General features: G+C 35.5%; 2 protein-coding genes and 1 pseudogene across 2 annotated transcripts in view; 1 reads left to right on the top strand and 2 right to left on the bottom strand.

Annotated features, from left to right (window-relative positions):
* LOC137746796 (20 kDa chaperonin, chloroplastic-like) overlaps window positions 1-19,163 on the bottom strand; it is a 28,328-nt gene that overhangs the window by 1,429 nt on the left and 7,736 nt on the right. Inside the window, exons 2-3 of the mRNA XM_068486802.1 lie at window positions 516-537; window positions 215-387 (exon numbers count right to left, since the gene is read on the bottom strand). Coding sequence (XP_068342903.1) covers window positions 215-385 — 171 coding nt within the window. The 5' untranslated portion in view covers window positions 386-387; window positions 516-537. The remainder of the gene's footprint in view (window positions 1-214; window positions 388-515; window positions 538-19,163) is intronic.
* On the top strand, window positions 11,304-12,447 carry LOC137748935 (ethylene-responsive transcription factor ERF017). Its single transcript, XM_068489124.1, has one exon. The coding sequence runs from the start codon at window positions 11,370-11,372 to the stop codon at window positions 12,072-12,074; it is 705 nt and encodes a 234-aa protein (XP_068345225.1). The 5' UTR covers window positions 11,304-11,369; the 3' UTR covers window positions 12,075-12,447.
* LOC137747731 (beta-galactosidase-like) lies at window positions 13,447-16,713 on the bottom strand (annotated as a pseudogene).

Below are 19,163 nucleotides of genomic sequence, written 5' to 3'. Positions count from 1 at the left end.
AGAAACCTTATCCGGAAAAAGTTTTCGGGTCAACAATCATAACCCAATAAGCAAAAACAGTTTCAAATAGCAAATCTTCATTGGATAAGATGAAATGGGTAGAGACCCCTAAATTACACATACAAATAGCAAAACTGCCCAAAGCAACCAAATTTTACCCTCAAACAAAATGAACCAGATAGAACAAAACCAAAGAAAAAGTACAAGTAACAACCTTGGGAGCGACTGTAGTGGCGGCCTTGACAGCGAGGCCACGGAAGGAGCGGTGGTTGACAAGACAGACACATGCCGGAGACCCGAACTTGAGGTTTGAAGGTCTGAGCCCTTCAAACGAAGCCAAACTCCTGGCCGAGATCGACGACGCGGTCAGCTGAGCTGCTGCCATTTCTGCAACAAATTACCCAAAATCAAATTCATCAATTGACCATAAAAAATGAAATAAAATCGTATAGAAATGCACAACAGAACAAAATGCAGATAAATACGAATGAAACGACAACGGAAATGGAGATTACCTGTTGAATTTGGAGGGCGGAGAGAGAGGGCGGAGGAGAGGTTGATGGCCTAGTAGAGTAAAGAAGATAAAACCCTAGAGTGTTTGCAGATTGCAGGCTTTTGGGTTTTATCAGTTGCTAAAAGACGCTTCTAGAACTCCAATGTTTTTGTCCCCCTGTTTGGTTGCAGTTGTGGTTCGGGTGCCTATTCAATTTGGGTGGGTCAGCGGTACCCGCCCGAGCTCACAGGCTAGAGTGTACTGGAAAATTGGGCAGAAGTGGGCATCTCTCTACGTGGGTAAGGTTGGGGCATCTGCTTAGTTGTGTGGTCATTCTCTAGTTCTAAATTATGTTCTACACAATATTTTTTTTTTTCGTGTAGGGAGCCTGACTCGTTTTTTGAGCATCCGAGAGTTCGCTTTGTTCTCTGTGTGTCAAAACCCACATGTCTTGTGTGCCTGGATTCTCCTCATTCTGCATGTGAGGTGTCTGCATTGTTTTGCGTGCCAGAAGTCTACCTCTTTTTACTTCCATGAAGCCCGAGTCGTTTTGGCATGCACAGAGACAGCCTTGTTTTCCATGTGCAAGGATGGCCTCGATTTGTGCGAAGTATCCCACTTCATTTTTTATGCATGAAGTCTACCTCGTTTTAGATGCATCGAGCCCACCTAACATCCATGTTTTTTTGACAAAATTGCAAAATTTTCATTTTCGCAAAATATTTTTCATAAACATTAAGTTAAACTTTTTTAAAGAATTTGGAAGCAGTTTTACGGTTTATTGAGTAACAAATGTATATTTAGTAGAATATTTAACCCGAAATCTAAAAAAATAAGTGAAAAATATAGTAGTGAGCCCAGAACATTATCAAATGAGATTCTACACTCAAGAATCTCAACGGAAAGCCTCATCTTTATTTTCAAAACTTTACAGTGAGGCGAAGGTGAAAATAAATAAATTGAATGGTGATTTATGTACGAATTTGCAAAATCGATTGAAAATCGTAACATCCACGTTTTTTTTGTAAAAAATGCAAATTTTTTATTTTCTGGAAATATTTTTTGTGAGCATTAAGGAAATCTTTATAATGTATTTGGAAGCGGATTTACGATTTATTGAGCAACATGTGTATGTATAGTAGAATATTTAATCCGAAAAGTAAAAAAAAAGTGAAAAACATAAAGATGTTAAAATGTATATTTAGTGTATATTAAAAAAAACAATACAAATGTTAAAATCACTTGTTGGTGAGGTTTAAACAAAAAATAGCAAAATTTTGTTTTGTTAAATAGTCTTTCACCTTTTTTCTGTTGACAAAAAGGGTTATATTAATATCCAGTTTAGATTTAGATAAAAGAAAATTAAAAAATAAAAAAAAAAGGTTCAATTATCTTTAAATTTAGGTTTTAAATCATTGATTACAAGTGTTTATATACGAATTATAATAGATTTTGCACGAAAAATATATTTTGAAGAACATGAATATGATAGCTTGTTGTGGTGGAAATTTTCCTTTATTTCTCTTACCACTACAACAAACCATCATATTAATGTTCTTCAAAATATATTTTTCCGAGCATTGAGCCCGAGTCGTTTTCTAAGCACCTAGGAGTTCGCCTGGTTCTGTGTGCGCAGAGACCACCTCGTCTTGTGTGCCTGGGTTCGCCTCATTCTGCAAGTGAAGTGCCCGCATCATTTTGCGTGCTAAAAGTGTGACATCCCACATCGCCCAGGGGAGTGATCCTTATATGTATATTCCCATCCCTACCTAGCACGAGGCCTTTTGGGAGCTCACTGGCTTCGGGTTCCGTAGGAACTCCAAAATTAAGCGAGAGTGAGGCTTGAGCAATCCCATGATGGGTGACCCATTGGGAAGTTGCTCGTGAGTTCCCAAAAACAAAACCGTGAGGGAATGATAAGCCCAAAGCGGACAATATCGTGCTAGGTGGTGGAGCGGGCCCGGGAAGTGATCTGCCCCGGGCCGGGATGTGACAACTTGGTATCAGAGCCAATCCCTGGCCGGAAATGTGCCGACGAAGATGTCGGGCCCTTAGGGGGGGTGGATTGTGACATCCCACATCGCTCAGGGGAGTGATCCTTATATGTATATTCTCATCCCTACCTAGCACGAGGCCTTTTGGGAGCTCACTGGCTTCGGGTTCCGTAGGAACTCCGAAGTTAAGCGAGAGTGAGGCTTGAGCAATCCCATGATGGGTGACCCACTGGGAAGTTGCTCGTAAGTTCCCAAAAACAAAACCGTGAGGGAATGATAAGCCCAAAGCGGACAATATCGTGCTAGGTGGTGGAGTGGGCCCGGGAAGTGATCCGCCCCGGGCCGGGATGTGACAAAAAGCTCATCCTTATTTATGTCCACAGAGCCTACATCGTTTTCGTGTGCATGGAGACAACCTCATTTTCCGTACACAGTGATGGTCTCGATTTGTGCGATGTATCCCGCCTCATCTTCCGGAGCTCATCTCGTTTTGCATGCCAAAAGCCCACCCCATTTTCTGGGAGCAGAGCCTGCATTGTTTTGCATGCCAGGTTCGCCTCGTCTTAGCGTGCATGGAGCCCCCTAACACCCATGTTTTTTTGACAAAAATGCAAATGTTTTATTTTTGCAAAATATTTTTCATAAGCATTAAATTAAACTTTTTAAGGAATTTGGAAGCAATTTTACGGTTTATTGAGCAACGAATGTATATTTAGTAGAATATTTAACCCGAGATAAAGTTAAAAAAAAAGTGAAATATATAGTAGTGAGACCCAAAACATTGTCAAATGAGGTTCTACACTCAAGAATTTCAACGGAAAGTCTCATCTTTATTTTCAAAACTTCACAGTGAGGCAAAGGTGAAAATAAATAAATTAAACGGTGATTTATGTACGAATTTGCAAAACCGACTGAAAATCTTGAGTGTTAATCCATGTTTTTTTTTTTTGTAAAAATGCAAATTTTTTATTTTCTGGAAATATTTTTCGTAAACATTAAGGAAATCTTTATAATGTATTTGGAAGCGAATTTACGATTTATTGAGCAACAAGTGTATATTTAGTGGAATATTTAAGCCGAAAAGTAAAAAAATAAGTGAAACACGTAAAGATGTTAAAATGTATATTCAGTGTGTGTGTGTGTATTTTTTAAATTAGAGATGTTAAAATCACCTGTAAGCGAGGTTTAAACAAAAAATAGCAAACTTTTGTTTTGTTAAATAGTCTTTCACCCTCTTTCGGATAACAAATAGGGTTCTATTAATAACAAGTTTAGATTTAGATAAAAGAAAATTCTAAAATAAAATAAAAAAGTTTTAAATTTAGGTTTGAAGTCGTTGATTACAAGTGTTAATATACGAATTATAATAAATTTTGCATGGAAAAATATATTTTGAAGAACTTGAATATGATAGTTTGATGTATCCCGCCTTGTTTTCCATGCGTGGAGTCCACCTCGTTTTGCATTCATCAAGCTCGCCTAACACCCATGTTTTTTTGACAAAATGCAAATTTTTTATTTTCTCAAAAAAAATTTCATGAGCATTAAGCTAAACTTTTTAAGAAATTTGGAAGCAATTTTACGGTTTATTGAGCAACAAATCTATATTTTGTAGAATATTTAACCCGAAAACTAAAAAAATAAGTGAAAAATATAGTAGTGAGACCCAAAACTTTGAAAAATGGGGTTCTACAATCAAGAATCTCAACGAAAAGTCTCATCTTAAGTTTCAAAACTTCATAGTGAGGCAAATATGAAAATAAATATATTGAACGATGATCTATGTATGAATTTACAAAACCGACCGAAAACCATGAGTGTTAATCCATGTTTCTTGTAAAAAATATAAATTTTTTATTTTCTCGAAATATTTTTCGTGAGCATTAAGGAAATCTTTATAATGTATTTGGAAGTGGATTTACGATTTATAGAGCAACAAGTGTATATTTAAGTCGAAAAGTAAAAATGTAAGTGAAAAACATAGAGATGTTAAAATGTATATTAGTGTGTGTGTATATATATATTTTTTATTTTATTTTTTAAAATTAGAGATGTTAAAATCAGCTGTAGGTGAGGTTTAAACAAAAAATTGTTTTGTTAAATAGCCTTTCATCCTCTTTCAATTGACAAAGATGATTATATTAATATCTAGTTTAGATTTATATAAAAGAAATTGTTTTGTTAAATAGCCTTTCACCCCCTTTCACCCTCTTTAAATTTAGGTTTTAAATTGTTGATTACAAGTGTTTATATACGAATTATAATACATTTTCGGAAAAATATATTTTGAAGAACAAGAATATGATAGTTTGTTGTACTGGTAAGAGAAAAAAAAAATTAACAAAAATAATTCAAATTCTTGGGGTGCCAGAAAATCACTTGACTTTCTGACACCCCAGGAATTTGAACCATTCTTTAAAATATATTTTTCTGTGCGTGAAGCCCGACTTGTTTTCTAAGCACCTAGGAGTTCGCATTGTTTTGCATGCGTGGAGATCGCCTTGTCTTGTGTACCTGGGTTCACCTTGTTCTACATGTGAGGTGTCCGCATCGTTTTGCATACCATAAGCTCTCCTTTTTACATCCAAAGAGCCCGTGTCATTTTGGCGTGCACAAAGACCGCCTCGTTTTCCATGCACAGGGCTGGTCTCCATTTGTGCAACATATCCCCCCTCGTTTTCTGTGCACGAAGCTCTCCTTGTTTTGCGCGTCAGAAGCCTGCCCCATTTTATGTGAGTGGAGCCCGCCTTGTTTTGCATGTCATGGCTCACCTCGTTTTGCATGATTCAAGCCCTTTTAACACCCATGTTTTTTGACAAAAAATGTAAATTTTTTATTTTTGCAAAATATTTTTCATGAGCATTAAGTTAAACTTTTTAAGGAATTTGGAAGAATTTTACGGTTTATTGAGCAACAAAAGTATATTAAGTATAATATTTAACCCGAACACTAATAAAATAAGTGCAAAATATAGTATTGAGGCACCAAACATTGTCAAATGGGGTTCTACACTCAAAAATCTCAGCGGAAAGTCTCACCTTAATTTTCAAAAAATCACAGTGAGGCGAATGTGAAAATAAATAGAACTATAGAGAGATCACACACAAAATAAATGTAGAATATTTAAATTCTTTATGTCCCGGAAGAAATTCTTGGTTATCATACACATGGGAAAGCACGCACACAATTGGTTAGGTCCTTCAATATATAGATTTTAGTGTTATTATGCTCACTCGCTTTACATTGGTTCGTCACACCTTGTCATTTAAGCCTAAAGTGAGTGGGAAGATATAACATGTGAGTGGGTATAGCATATAAGTCCCATACTTGATCAAGAAATTCTTCCATTCGGCTGCCACTTTCACAGTAGGTGGGTTTCATGTAGCGCTTCGACTCAACTGTTGTGAGAGTACTATCGTATACAACCAGCCGGGCGATCAATTTGGTGCCATTCATTTTGAGCGTGATGTCCTATTTTGCAACCATGCTCAAGACCCCTTCATGTTCCTATTCATATAGCCGTCATTTCGTGATTCAGCGTGCTCAAGTTGTTATCCTTAACTAAATCACCATGATAGAAAGAGCTCATGGAAACTTTGCTGGGGAAGTAGTGAAGGGTGAAGGCATCAGCAACACTACTTGTGGTCGAAAAAAACTCATGGAAGAGCTTTTAGGCATCAGCCACACTACTTCCCAGCACTTATGGTGCACCAAAAGCTTGGAAATCCTCTTCCACAAGCACACTCGTGTCTTCTAGCATGGATTAGGCTCCACCTGAGAGCAGAAGCTTCAGCCTAAAGAACACCTCCAGAACCAAATTTAGCTACATGTGTCATGCATTCGGATTATAATTCATTTACTTTGAATCTATCATTGTTCACATTTAACATATTTTCCACTTGTTAGTTCATAAGTTCAACAATCCAATCAATTTTGAAATCCTGGGTTCGTTCCTTTAGGTAATAAAGTTATTCTCAAATAGTTAATACATGTTGTTGAAGAATATAAGAATCTCATATTAGAAAGCTTACAAAATTAAAAAGAATTTGATTTTTGGGAAGTATCATGATCATCCAATAAGAAGGGTTTCAATTTTTTTAAATGAACTATTGGAAGACCTATTGGTTCTAACAACTGATTGCATAGTTGATCATTCGGACCTAGCAATTCATAGATGAAAAAATAACGTACATAATGTTTTATTCCACCTCTACAGCGATTAGAAAACTTACAACCAATTTGTTGTGCAAGTGATCCAATGCAACTTGGAAAGCAAAATAGGAGTTCGTCTCTTTGAAACTAAGTCTCACCGCGGGATAGATATTAATTCCAAGTGGGCGGCTTAAGGAGCTAGATGACCATGAATTCATGAATCAGGTGCTAACTAGCTAGTTGACTGTCAATTTAGTTTCCCACACTATTGATTGTCAATTTCATTTCATTTTTTATCATAATTGTGTTCAAATTCAGCCCATATATGTATAAGATCGGCAAGAAAACGTGCGAAGTGGGGGCAACTAAAATGATCGTTTAATAATCATTTTGGTTTTATATAGAGAAGAAATGCAAACGGAAAATAAGAGATGAAGGATAGTGAGAGAAATGTATAAGAAAAAACACACACGAAAAACATTAAAAATCAAAACGAAAATTTATTTTGTGTTGTTTTCACTTTTAAGGTTTTGTTTTCATTCATTCATCCGTTATTTCTCTTATATATACATTCGTCATATTTCAAGCAGAAAAAAGTGAAAAGCTAAAAAACAAAAGAGTTATAAACCGAAGTAGAAGAGAAGTTTACCCTGAACTGAAAGATAAGAGATGTTCAAAATCATTTACGCACTGCAATGTTTTTTTTCTTTCTTAAATAATAACGCGTGATTGAATTGACGTACTACTGGTAAATGAATTTAAGTTCTTCTATAACTAATTGGTCTCGTGGAAATTACAAAAGCTAATTAAATGAACATTTACACATTGGAGATATTTTTCAGTGTAACCGTTACACGAGGTGGTACACCACGTGTTCCTATATAAATGGTGAGTTATGTGAGTTAAAAGGTTAATAACTTAAAAATTAAAAAATTTCACTACTTCCATAAAAACACGTAGTGTACCATCCGTATTTCCGTCATAACTATAAATTTCTCTACGCATTGAACAGAAAAGTGAAACAAATTAATACCCGTAAATAGAGATTTAGAGGAAGAGACAAAGCACAGTGAAGAGACATGCAACAGGCATGGGGTTGGGAATCTTCGGATCAGCTAAGGTCTTAGCCCTAGATGACGCAATCCCAAAGACCTTATGTTGCATAGAGCAAGCGTGCGTCATCTCGGATATGGGTTATATATAAGTTCAGCAGTTTCTGAGAAAGATTAGATTTTGAAGACAAATTTGACCAGTGCAATACGACGAAGCTGGGAAACCGAGTGATCAATTGGAACTTTGGATAAGGACGACCAGATTAGAATTAAGGTGAAGACGAATACGTTCGTCAATGAAAAAGCTTTGAATAGCCAGAACTATATCCTAAACTACTATGTTCCAACAAGCAATTGGAAGATGGACCCGAGAAAGTGAAAGGTTCCACGCTTTTAACTGCAGCATGTACTTTCTTTGGAGTCGAAACTCTTAAGCAAAGACACATTTTCTTCTTTAGTTACCAAACTGACCTGGACTAACCAAGGAGCGGATCTACCTTGGGGCAAGGTGGTCAGTAGTTGACACTCGCAAGCTCAGAAATCTTTTACAAAAGGGCTGGGAGCTGCCCTTTAAAAATATGAGATGCCGTTGAAAAGTGTCCTCCATCTGCTAGACGAATTCCCTTTAGAGGCATTAGATAGGGTAGTTGCTAGCCACATGTATTTGTATGTCTTGTTATGGGATTTGTCGAGAGCCTCACTCAATATACATTGGCATCTGTCGGTATACTCGCTTAAAAGCTATTAATATCAATCGACACGCTCGCTTAGAAAATGTTAGTATTTGTCGACATGCATGTAATATGACTTGACAATTGACTTCAAACCTACTAAAACTCGATAACATGCTAGTTTGCATGTTATTATGTCCATACAAATATTGTGCGTTGTACGTGCGATTCTTACAAACCTCCAAATATTTTTGGAATGTGCTTCTAGACTTGCCTTTTCATTGTTGTTCAGGTTTGTCCCGCGGTGACGCTGCTACTAGACTTACCCCTTCACTGTTGTTTAGGTTTGTCCCGCGGTGACGCGTAGTTGACGTTGAATTGATATCGTACCGTAGTTGTTGAATCAAACTTTTGGGTGTGCTGAAGCTATAAATGTACGTATTTTGGTCTTAAAGAGAGAAAGACGAACGGCGTTGACGCTTTTTGATATCATTTTCAAATGCTTAGGTTTGTGATGACGCATTTGGGCACTCAATTTGTATACTACATTAGTTTATAAAACAGACAAAGAAGCATGTGTATGTAGTGCACAATTTTATTCTATTTAAATGCAAATATTTCGTTGATACACTATTGATATCGTCGATTTTGCTAAACTTAATACTTTGACCTTACCATATGAGACTGTTTTTGAATGGAACATTTCAGCTCATAAGCATTTTTACTATATGTACTTTATTATAAACACGTTAAGAAAAATGTTTTTTAAAAAAATACTTGTCATGTGGTTATTTAAAAAGCGCTTCTATAATATATAAACACTTTTAAACGTTTATGCTTATAATCATTACGGGTTTTGGTCATTTCATTCTAGAAAAAAAGTCTCAAACAAACTTTTACTGCACTTATAAATAATCATTATTTAACACTTGTGTTTACATATGTACCATGTATGTTTATACTAAATTCATAATTTATAATTGCGGGCTGACGATCGAGTTTGAATAATTCTTAGTAACTTGCTAGTGAGTGAACTAATTCATAGTAATAGTCTGTATGTGCATATATATAGATGATGATTTTGGACTTCATTCTTCGGTTCTACCATCTTTTTTCATTATTTGTTTAATAAGCTTGACAATATCAAATTGAGAATCATGCGCGTGCTTACTCTTATTTTAATAATAGAGGCATGTTTATATATATATATATAAGGATTCGAAAATATACGCTTTTGATACACATTTTTACACAAAATTTGTAGAGCACATTTTGTAAAGTATTTTAACGATCTGAATCGTTTTTGTTTTAGTGCATCATTCACGTGTCATTTTTGCAAAAAAAAATAGACAAATCTAAAACCATTATGACATTCATTTGTATTGAAGAAAATGGACAAATACGATTTTACAAAAAACGCTAAATTTAATTCAGCGGTCATATAGTTTTGAATTGTGGGGATTTCAGTAGACATGATTTTTTAAGGTAAGACATAAAAGATAAACGGTTGGATCGTTAAAATACATTATAAAGTGAACTCCACAAAAACGTGTCAAAATTATGTGTCCCCAATCCTATCATATACATATATATATATATATATATATATATGTGTGTGTGTGTGTGTGTATATATATGCACTGTTGAAAACTTAGCTCCTTTGTTCTTTATATTCTTTCTACGCGATTATGACCTTTTCCTTTTTTTTTTTTTCCTTTTTTTTTATTTTTATCAACATGAACTTTTGCTTTTTCTTATCAATATGAACTTTTCCTTTTAATTAATAGTATCTTGACTTTCCCTTGGGTAGAATGTCTATAATCACATCAGAACCTTCGAATCCCTTATTATCATATCGCTCTCACTTTTTTTTTTTTTTAAATTTATTATTATTAAGAAGTTAAGAATGTTCGAAACTATTACAATAATTTAGGATATAAAAATTTTCGATATTGAAACTCATGTGTGGAAGCCAACACCTTATCACTAAAATATTGGACCACATGCTATTATATCGCTCTCTCTCATTATTATACAATCTTATGTTCAATTTTGACAAAAAGTGATTAGGTAATGTTTATGTTTTGGTGTAGACGAGATTAATTCAATGCAATCCTATGTTTGGTACTAAAAATGAACTATAATTCCATCATTTTGGAATCTTGTTGGATAACAAACTTTTTTTTTATAATATACAACGGTATAGTTACGCTAAGTGAGTTTACATAATGAGTCACTCATAGTAAATTAAGATCAGACAATTCAAACTCACCATGCACGAGAATCGAACTTAAAAATACTTTATTATAACTGAAGAAGAATAACACTAAACCGCAATATTAAAGTGGTGTTGAATTATTAATCCTTAGAAAACACATGATAACTAACCTTAATTATTGCACAAACTAAAAACGTGAGCCCAAACTCAAGTATTAGAATCGAACTCGAGACCTTGGCGTTCAGCTTCTAATACTTTCAATTGAAACCTATGTTACGTTAAACACGGAATTTTATTATAATTATCGTAATTCAATCTAGTCGATATTGTTAAAAAATATCAAATTCAATCTTAGAATAATAATCCATGGGAATATTGCGAGTCCAAAATTTTCCCAAATTAGTCACTTGGTTTGATTTTCATATTTTTCCAAATGAAGAAAAAAAAAGAAGTATATATATATATATATATATATATATATGGGGTGCAGTGCACGAGCCGTATGAGGAAATAACACACGTGCTTCCAAACCCGTCTCTCTGCGGCTCTTCCCCCGCGTAAAATTTCGTACTACCACTCTCTGAAGCCGCCATTTGTCCCTTCAAAAGCCATTCCCCAGACGCGGTTAATAAGTATTTGACCCACCCACAGTCCTCAGTCAAATCCCCCTCTCCTCCCACACTCCCCCCTCCTCCCCCACATATATATACCCAGCGGCCGCAAATTCCATAAAACCCAAAACCCACAAAGAACTGAACAAATCACTTCTCGCAAAAGCACTTTCACTGCATGTCAAACCACTTCTCCAAAATTTTTGATACGTCGTCGTCGTCGTCGTCCATGTTGAACCAGACGAGCGGGGAGCCCTCCGAGCGAAACGACGTGAAGTACAAGGGCGTCCGCAAGCGCAAGTGGGGCAAATGGGTGTCGGAAATCCGCCTCCCCAACAGCCGCGAGAGAATCTGGTTGGGATCCTATGACACGCCAGAGAAGGCGGCGCGTGCCTTCGACGCGGCACTATTTTGCTTACGTGGTCGCACCGCCAAGTTTAATTTCCCCGACAACCCGCCGGATATTCCTGGGGGAAGGTCGCTGAGCCCTGCCGAGATCCAAGTCGAGGCGGCGAGGTTCGCGAATTCGGAGATTCCGAGGAGCCACCAGTCCATGTCGGCGCCGCAGGCTGAGTGTCAGTCGATGTCGGAGTTGCAGGCGGAGTCTCAGTCTCCGTCCCTGTCGGAGGGCAGTGGGACCGCCTTCATGGACACTGATTTTCAAGTGACTCCAAACGAGTCGTTTTCGGACCTGTTTGGGACATTCGGGTCGGGTAATTACGCCACGGAGTACGGTTTGTTTCCGGGATTTGATGAAATGAACGGTCAGTTTTTCAGTCCAGCTTCGGCGGCGCCAACGCCGGCCGTTGATTACTACGCGGAAGAGAACTTGGACGGTCAGTTTTTCAATCCGGCCCAGGAGTCTTTCCTCTGGAATTTCTAGAGAAGTAGAGAAGTACAGTAAAAATTAAAATTACAAAAAAAAATTAAATTAAATTTTTAACGGGTCGGGGCTCCGAATAATTTTAGTTTGTGGAGCTTTGATTAAAACCCGGATTAGGGATGAACCAATTTTTGTGCGGCCATGCCCTTGATTAAATTCATTGTTCATGTTATTGGTACAAAGAAATTTCCCACAGATGATATAGATTTCTGTGACCTTTGTATTTATTCATTGAGAATTCAGTGGAAATATGTCTTTAATTCATGTTTTGGACTAAGCAATACTCTAAACTATTTTCATATCTCGAGAAAAAGAACTTGCGTGTCGCATAATCAACAAGTTTAACATACGTCTGCTATTCAAGCTTCCTTTTTATCTTATTTTTTAGAAACAATGTTACTCTTATAAGTTAAACTAAAAATAGAATGTTTAAACTCAAAATACGGTGAATAAAAGAACAATATGTTGTCTTCAAGACTAATCCACCACTTGCAATCTCTTTTTTATTTTTTACTTTAAAAAAAAATGAACGAAAGGGCGTTATTATCCCTTTGTATAACACTCTAGTATGCACCCACGTTTTAAACAAGTCATGCATCTTATATAATATCTCAGTCCAAATCCAGAGGGTCCAGCAGTAGTGCAGAGGTCACGTAACCAATTACACCATGGACGCTTCTATCCGAATCCAACCATCCAACAAAACGGTATTGCGATTTGCTTACCTATGCAATCACAAGTTATCGGGACAATGCCTGATATGTTAAAATAATATTAGACATCACTAATTCATTTGTAATGTGCAATGTTCACGTTTGGCCAAGGTCTTGTTAGCGATAGTCTTCTTCGGATACTTGAATTCGAACTAAAATCAAGATTCATCTCAGAAAACTAAAAGAATCACCACGAGATGATAGAGTTTTGTCAAAGGAATAGAGATTTGCTAAATCATTTAAGTTTGGTTGTTATATATTGACAGTTGGAAAATCTCATCCCTCAAGCTATATAGGCACAACTATCGTTCTCTGAGATTTGAACTACTAGAACATTGATGTTAATTTCTTTTTACACAAATGATATTATCTAAATTAAAGGAGTGGGAAATTAGGCTAAGCCTCATAATGAGCTAACAATAATGTGGTTCAAACTCACCTTCGGCGAGAATCAAATCTAAGATCTCTTACTGACAAGTGAAGATGAATACTACGATACTGTAGTACTAAGTGGTAGAAATTAAAGCTGCAGTGCTTTTGAACACGGACTACACTGATAGAAACCCTAGTTAATTTACAAAACAAGATACTTAGATCATCATGCTAACTAGTATAACTAATTTCATGGCACAAAATTATTAAGAAGAACCTAAACTCTACTAGCAAATTGCTTCCGCAGCCAGCCTCTTCACAGCATCACCGCAGTTTGCTGAGCCAAATTTGGTGTCAGAAACATGAGCACTTCTCCTTGCCCACACATTCCTACAAAATCATTAGGAAAAATAAATAAGAATTTCTTAGCTATAGTAATATAAATAGAAAATTAGGGTTCATGAAATTTAAGTTGACAGAAAAATTAAGAGTTCAGAAAAAAAAGACTTGCCTTTTGAAGGATGGACAATGCACTTGCAGAATCACAACTGCCTTTATCAAATGATCCACATACAGGTTCCTTGTGGATTACCAAAACTAGCAAACTTGGTTGCAGAAATGGACAACCTTCGCATGCAATTCCACTGTGTGCTTCTCATATGCATGGGCACAGACAGCTCCAACTTGGATGGTTAGGAAATTCACAAGAGATGGATTGCCACCAAACTCCTCAAACAAAACAATTGTATTTTCTCCGTCTTGCATAAAAGATCGAGGAACATGGTACCTTCAATACAATCAAAAGAGATTAAATCAGTGATCGTTATTAAAATACTAAGTAAATAAACATGAATGCGAAAAATAGAAAGCTATTACCATCTTTGGGTAGGATTGCCACAGTTGAAGGAATACTTCTTGTTTTCATATGAACCACGGTAAGCACAAGCATCGAGACTACAATCAGTGTCGTATGACAAATAACTCGGCCAATATCGCCCGATACTATGACCACTGATCCAAGAGTGACCTTTACCTTGTAAGTCCACAGCAATTGGATCGGTTCCAAGTGGAGCTTTGAAAGTTGCCTATTTAAAAATCAAACAACAACAAATGTTATAGTTTGTCAAATTTAATAAGTAATCATATTTGAGTTAAATTTGTACTATGTCAGCATCCGGTTAACGGGTCAGTTTTTCGTTGTTATACCAGCTAGGAGCGTAACGAGAATCAGTGCTGAAGAGCTTTTTTTCAAGCCATGAAGACCAACCTTGTATATATGGCCATTTGTGTGCGGATAGAACTTTGATCACAGTTTCATCACCATTTTGTCCCACAAACCAGTACAAAAGGACCAGGAATTCCAGTTTTGATCTCTTCAAATCAACCTCCGTAATTCTGATATTATTCAAATTAGGATTCAAAGTTTTAAACAAAATGAGATTACTAATCACAATTAAGTATTTGTTTTTAACAATATAATACTAACCGGAAATCCAACAGTAGCACTCCACAATGAAATAATGTTCTTTCCAGGATGTAACTTGACATTTTTTCTCAGAAACATAGTTGAAGACGTAGTATTGAGCCCATTGAGAACCTATGAAGGATGAGAAAATAAATAACCTTAAAACAACAAATTTGTAAGTATATTAAAGATTAATCAAGAAGCAATATTGGTTAATCTTACCAACATGATCCCCTTTGACATATGCATGAAGAATTAAACCAGCGCCATTGACCCTTAAAGCCATGTTCTTACTCCAGATTGGTTCATATTTCTTGAGATGAACACTGGCCAAAATTCAAGATAAATAAATTAAGTAAATCAAACCCTAAATATATATGGAAGGAAAAAACAACTTGAAAATAAAAATTAAAATATCTTCAGTACCTTGTCATGTACCAAAGAGAATCACTAGAATCGTTTCCAGCTTCCTTTTGATCCATACGTTGATCTGCGCGCAGTACCTTCTCCCATTGCAAGGAGTCTGGTGTCATCAATGGTCTCGGACCTCCACGACCAAGCAAATGATTCGGGTTCATCTTCAGCCTTGTTCTGTTGTTCACTACCTTCACCTTAACTGTTGTTTGTGTGTTGACCTAAAAATATGTACAAGAAATTCAGAAATACTTAATAAACCAGATTACACACACACATATATAAATGAAAAAATAGTTGTGAATGTTAATTGTTCATACCTTTGCAGTTTTATATCCTTCTATTATGCAATTAATCAGGAAGAATACTAATAGACCAGGCAGTACATGGTGTATGTATTTCCTCGAACTGCTCTCACAAATTACACGCTCTCTACTAAACCAAAGTCCTATTGTTTGGTTGAGCATTGAGTATTTGCAAGAGAGGAGAAGGTGCACAATTTAGAGGTCTGTTTTGTCCTCTGCTTCTACGCGTTAGTTTAATTTATCGAATTCTAGCTTTGATACTTGTGTGATTTGTGGTTCATGAGCTTAAACTGTTAACTTATGTTTTTTATTAGTCTTACATAACATAGATGATAGAACAAACAATGGAATCAAATTAATTAAATGTTGCAACAATTAAACTATGAAATAATTCACTCTCCATTCATCTTATGGGAAGATGAATAATAAGAGGACCATTGTGAAGGTACGCAAGGTCGAAAAAACCGTATCGCTGAAGCTGTTTACTGCTTCTGGCTTTTCGCTTGCTCATGCCACGATTTTCCCAGGAAATATGCACGAAACCAGCTGCAGGTCTAGTGAAAATCAAGCAAATTGCAACACAAGGCGTACAACAGAACACCAAACGACTGAAAATTAGAACATGGCCCAAAGGCCTACATCAGGAACAGGAAAGATTAAATTTATAATAACATTAGCCAGCTGATGAAGCTGGACGACCAAACACTTCAGGAATGCTACGTAGAGAAACAAAACCCCCATACACATTTGCTCATATTTTCTTGGCAACCAAACAGACAGTAAAGCACTTCATTAAAGACAAAGGGAAGTGATTTTCAAACACGTTTTTTTTTTTCCTCACACGCACTCATGTTTATTATGGCATTCGAATTTAAAAAGGGGATGCAACTTGCAAGAATAAAATGCTTGCATGTAGAAGGGAAAAAAAGGTGTGGAAACCACTTCTCAAAAAAGAAAAAAAATTAAACAAAGATCTTGAGTGAAAATCATAAGGAAAATTAACGAAAAATCATCAAAAACTTTAGTTTTAATCAAAATGACAAAGTAAAGGTGTAAGTGAATAGTAACAGAAATGACTTTTTAGGCAAAAAATGTCTTTAACGTTAAAAATGAACAATATCAATAGTTTTTCATTAAGATTCTCAAAATCACATGTAGAAAATGCAACAGTGGAACACCAACTGCCTTGACAATTACTAATTAGGGTTGTTCATGATCTTCTGTTCCGGAAGCCTATAAAAATGTAAAGTCAAGAGTAGTTGGAAAATGTGGTACATTTCTATGACACTGCTGACTGCCAGAAGGAAGATCCTTCCTGGTCCTTCCATAAGACCTTGTGAGTAACTAACAGTTACCTTGGTCAATGCCATTTTTCTTATTCCAACGTTTTCACCCGAAGGTAGCATTTTCAAGCGGTTTAGGACTCGTTCGGAAGTATTTTTAAAATAATTGAAAACGTTTTTAGTGAAAATGTTAATAGAACCAATTTTTGGTAAAAACGTAAGTAAATCCTGGAAAAACATTTAAGTGCTTACCAAAAAAAGTACATAACTAGAGTTTCTTCCGAAAACCAATTCAAGTGCTTTTGAACCAAAAAATATTTTTTTTACAAGCGTTTTCAGTCATTTTAAAATCATTTTCAAACGAATCCTTCATGTGTACTGATCGGGTGAATATGTACCTCAATGATGATATGTCTTTATCAAAATGGCATCTAAGCTTGAGCTAAGTAATATTCAATTTGATTCAGCTTGTTTACGGTCCTACAATCTTATACGTCTTTGGCATCGCGACCTCTAACCCTATCGATCTTACATTAGCATTATCCGACGACGAGCCCATTCATCGAACCAGGCCTTGATTCACGTAACTCGACCCAATACTAATATGGTTCATATGAAGCTCAACTTGGTTGGTGAATATTTGATCAACTTGTCCAAGACTAGAACAAAATGGAGTAGTTTTAACCAAAAAACAAAGGACATAATGGAGTAGCAAAAGTCCATACATAGCCAAAAGGTGATATCGCTTTCGAATATTAAGGTGAACGTAAAAAATGGTACGTCCACATCTTACATCTAAAATTTATAATTTAAAAGATAGAAAGTTGAAGTTGAAGGGTACTTGGTTTTTCAATATATTTTAGTTTTTTTATATTTTAATTGTTGTTTTGCAATTAATAATTGAATGCTGTCAACATCTTGACGCCCTCTCATGTATATATGATTCTTAGGTCGTTGTCGCTGGCCACTGAAAGAAGTGTCGACTTAGACGGATTTATTGTTTTGTGGCGTCCGAGACACTACGAAGAAGTAAATTCATCGTATATAAATTGTTCTCGTAAACTTTCGTCATAGTCTTGTTTATTTTTATGCGAAAATAAATTTACATAGAATGAATTTACTGTCACCTGTGACAAATCCAAAATTTTATGTTTATGTGCGGGGAAATATCGCCACACATGGTTTTCAAGGCCCCGTCGTGGTTTGTTGACGTTTTTGGAGCTTTCTCTTCTTGTAAAATATGTACTTCGCCAAATGACCAAATTGCCCTATGCTGGTAATATAATAGTAAAGCCTTTCCCTTTCTTTGAATTGGTGTTCCTCTATATTATATGAAAAATGAAAAATGTTAAATAAACAAATGATGACACGAAGATTAGAGGCTTTCATCACCACACATAAAAAAGTAAAACAAATCTTATCACTAAATATCTCTCAATATTAAATTACTAGCATGATTTATTCTGAATACATAATTACATACTTTAAAATTTATTTAAAATGTTTGAGTAGATTCTTAAAATAACAATTTAATTTTCTTAATTAAGTGCTATTTACACAAGCCTATAAAAATAGTAATAATGCGTGTTTCTCAAAAAATTTAACAACTTATTATCGACATTAACATATTAGAATATGCTTGATGTGTTCACAACATGAATTGAAATCTCGTATCTTTATTTTAACTCATTTGAAATACAATAAGTTCATTTTTATATTTAAAATAAATAAATTTTCTGAAATTTAAAAACAAACATTCAAACAAACACAGAAGTTATATGAAAACTACACGTTTTAGAAACCCAATTAAAATTTGAGAATATAAAACATAGAAGACAGCTAATACTCTCAAACAAATTGTATTTTGTCCCCTTACGGGACTATCATAATGCAAGGGTATTATAGTCATTTTAAGTTGCGAACAAGAAACCAGGCCCGCATCGCTTTCAATGCCGGAAATGGGCCCCCAGTTTTCTGTGGGCTCATACAGCTCTCTCTTTTAGTGGTTTTAGTGGTTTCGTAATTATTGCAGTTGCCCAATTCCTTTGGATCTCTTACACGTGAAACCGATCCGACGGTGCTAAAGCTCAAGGAATCTTATGGTGGGCCCTGACTGAGTATGTGGTCCCAATAATTGGAAAACGACATTTCCTAAACAATTGCCTCTTGACAAAGTGACTGATTGGAACCAATTTTATGATAAAATAATAATCATATACTTAATAAGTAGGTTGATCTCAGAGAAATCATAATTTTTGTAGACCACATCTGAACAATTTTTCTAATAGAGATGGAGTTTACCAATACAATTCAGTCACGCTTCTATCGAGAGTTCATATGTGGTTTACAAAATATCATTCTATAGCATTTTAGAAATAATTAAAGAAATAAGTGATTTTCGCACTCAATTTTTATTCTTATTTCTATAGAGAAATAATCTAAAATGATGAACTTATAAATCTTAATTTTAAAAATTATCATTCGTTTAGTACTTAACTGATTTGTTGTCGTTAATTTGGTGAACACATCGTTAGTAT

Source organism: Pyrus communis, chromosome 10, assembly GCF_963583255.1.
Source record: "Pyrus communis chromosome 10, drPyrComm1.1, whole genome shotgun sequence".
Taxonomy (NCBI): domain Eukaryota; kingdom Viridiplantae; phylum Streptophyta; class Magnoliopsida; order Rosales; family Rosaceae; genus Pyrus; species Pyrus communis.
This window is presented reverse-complemented; position numbering and strand designations above follow the sequence as displayed.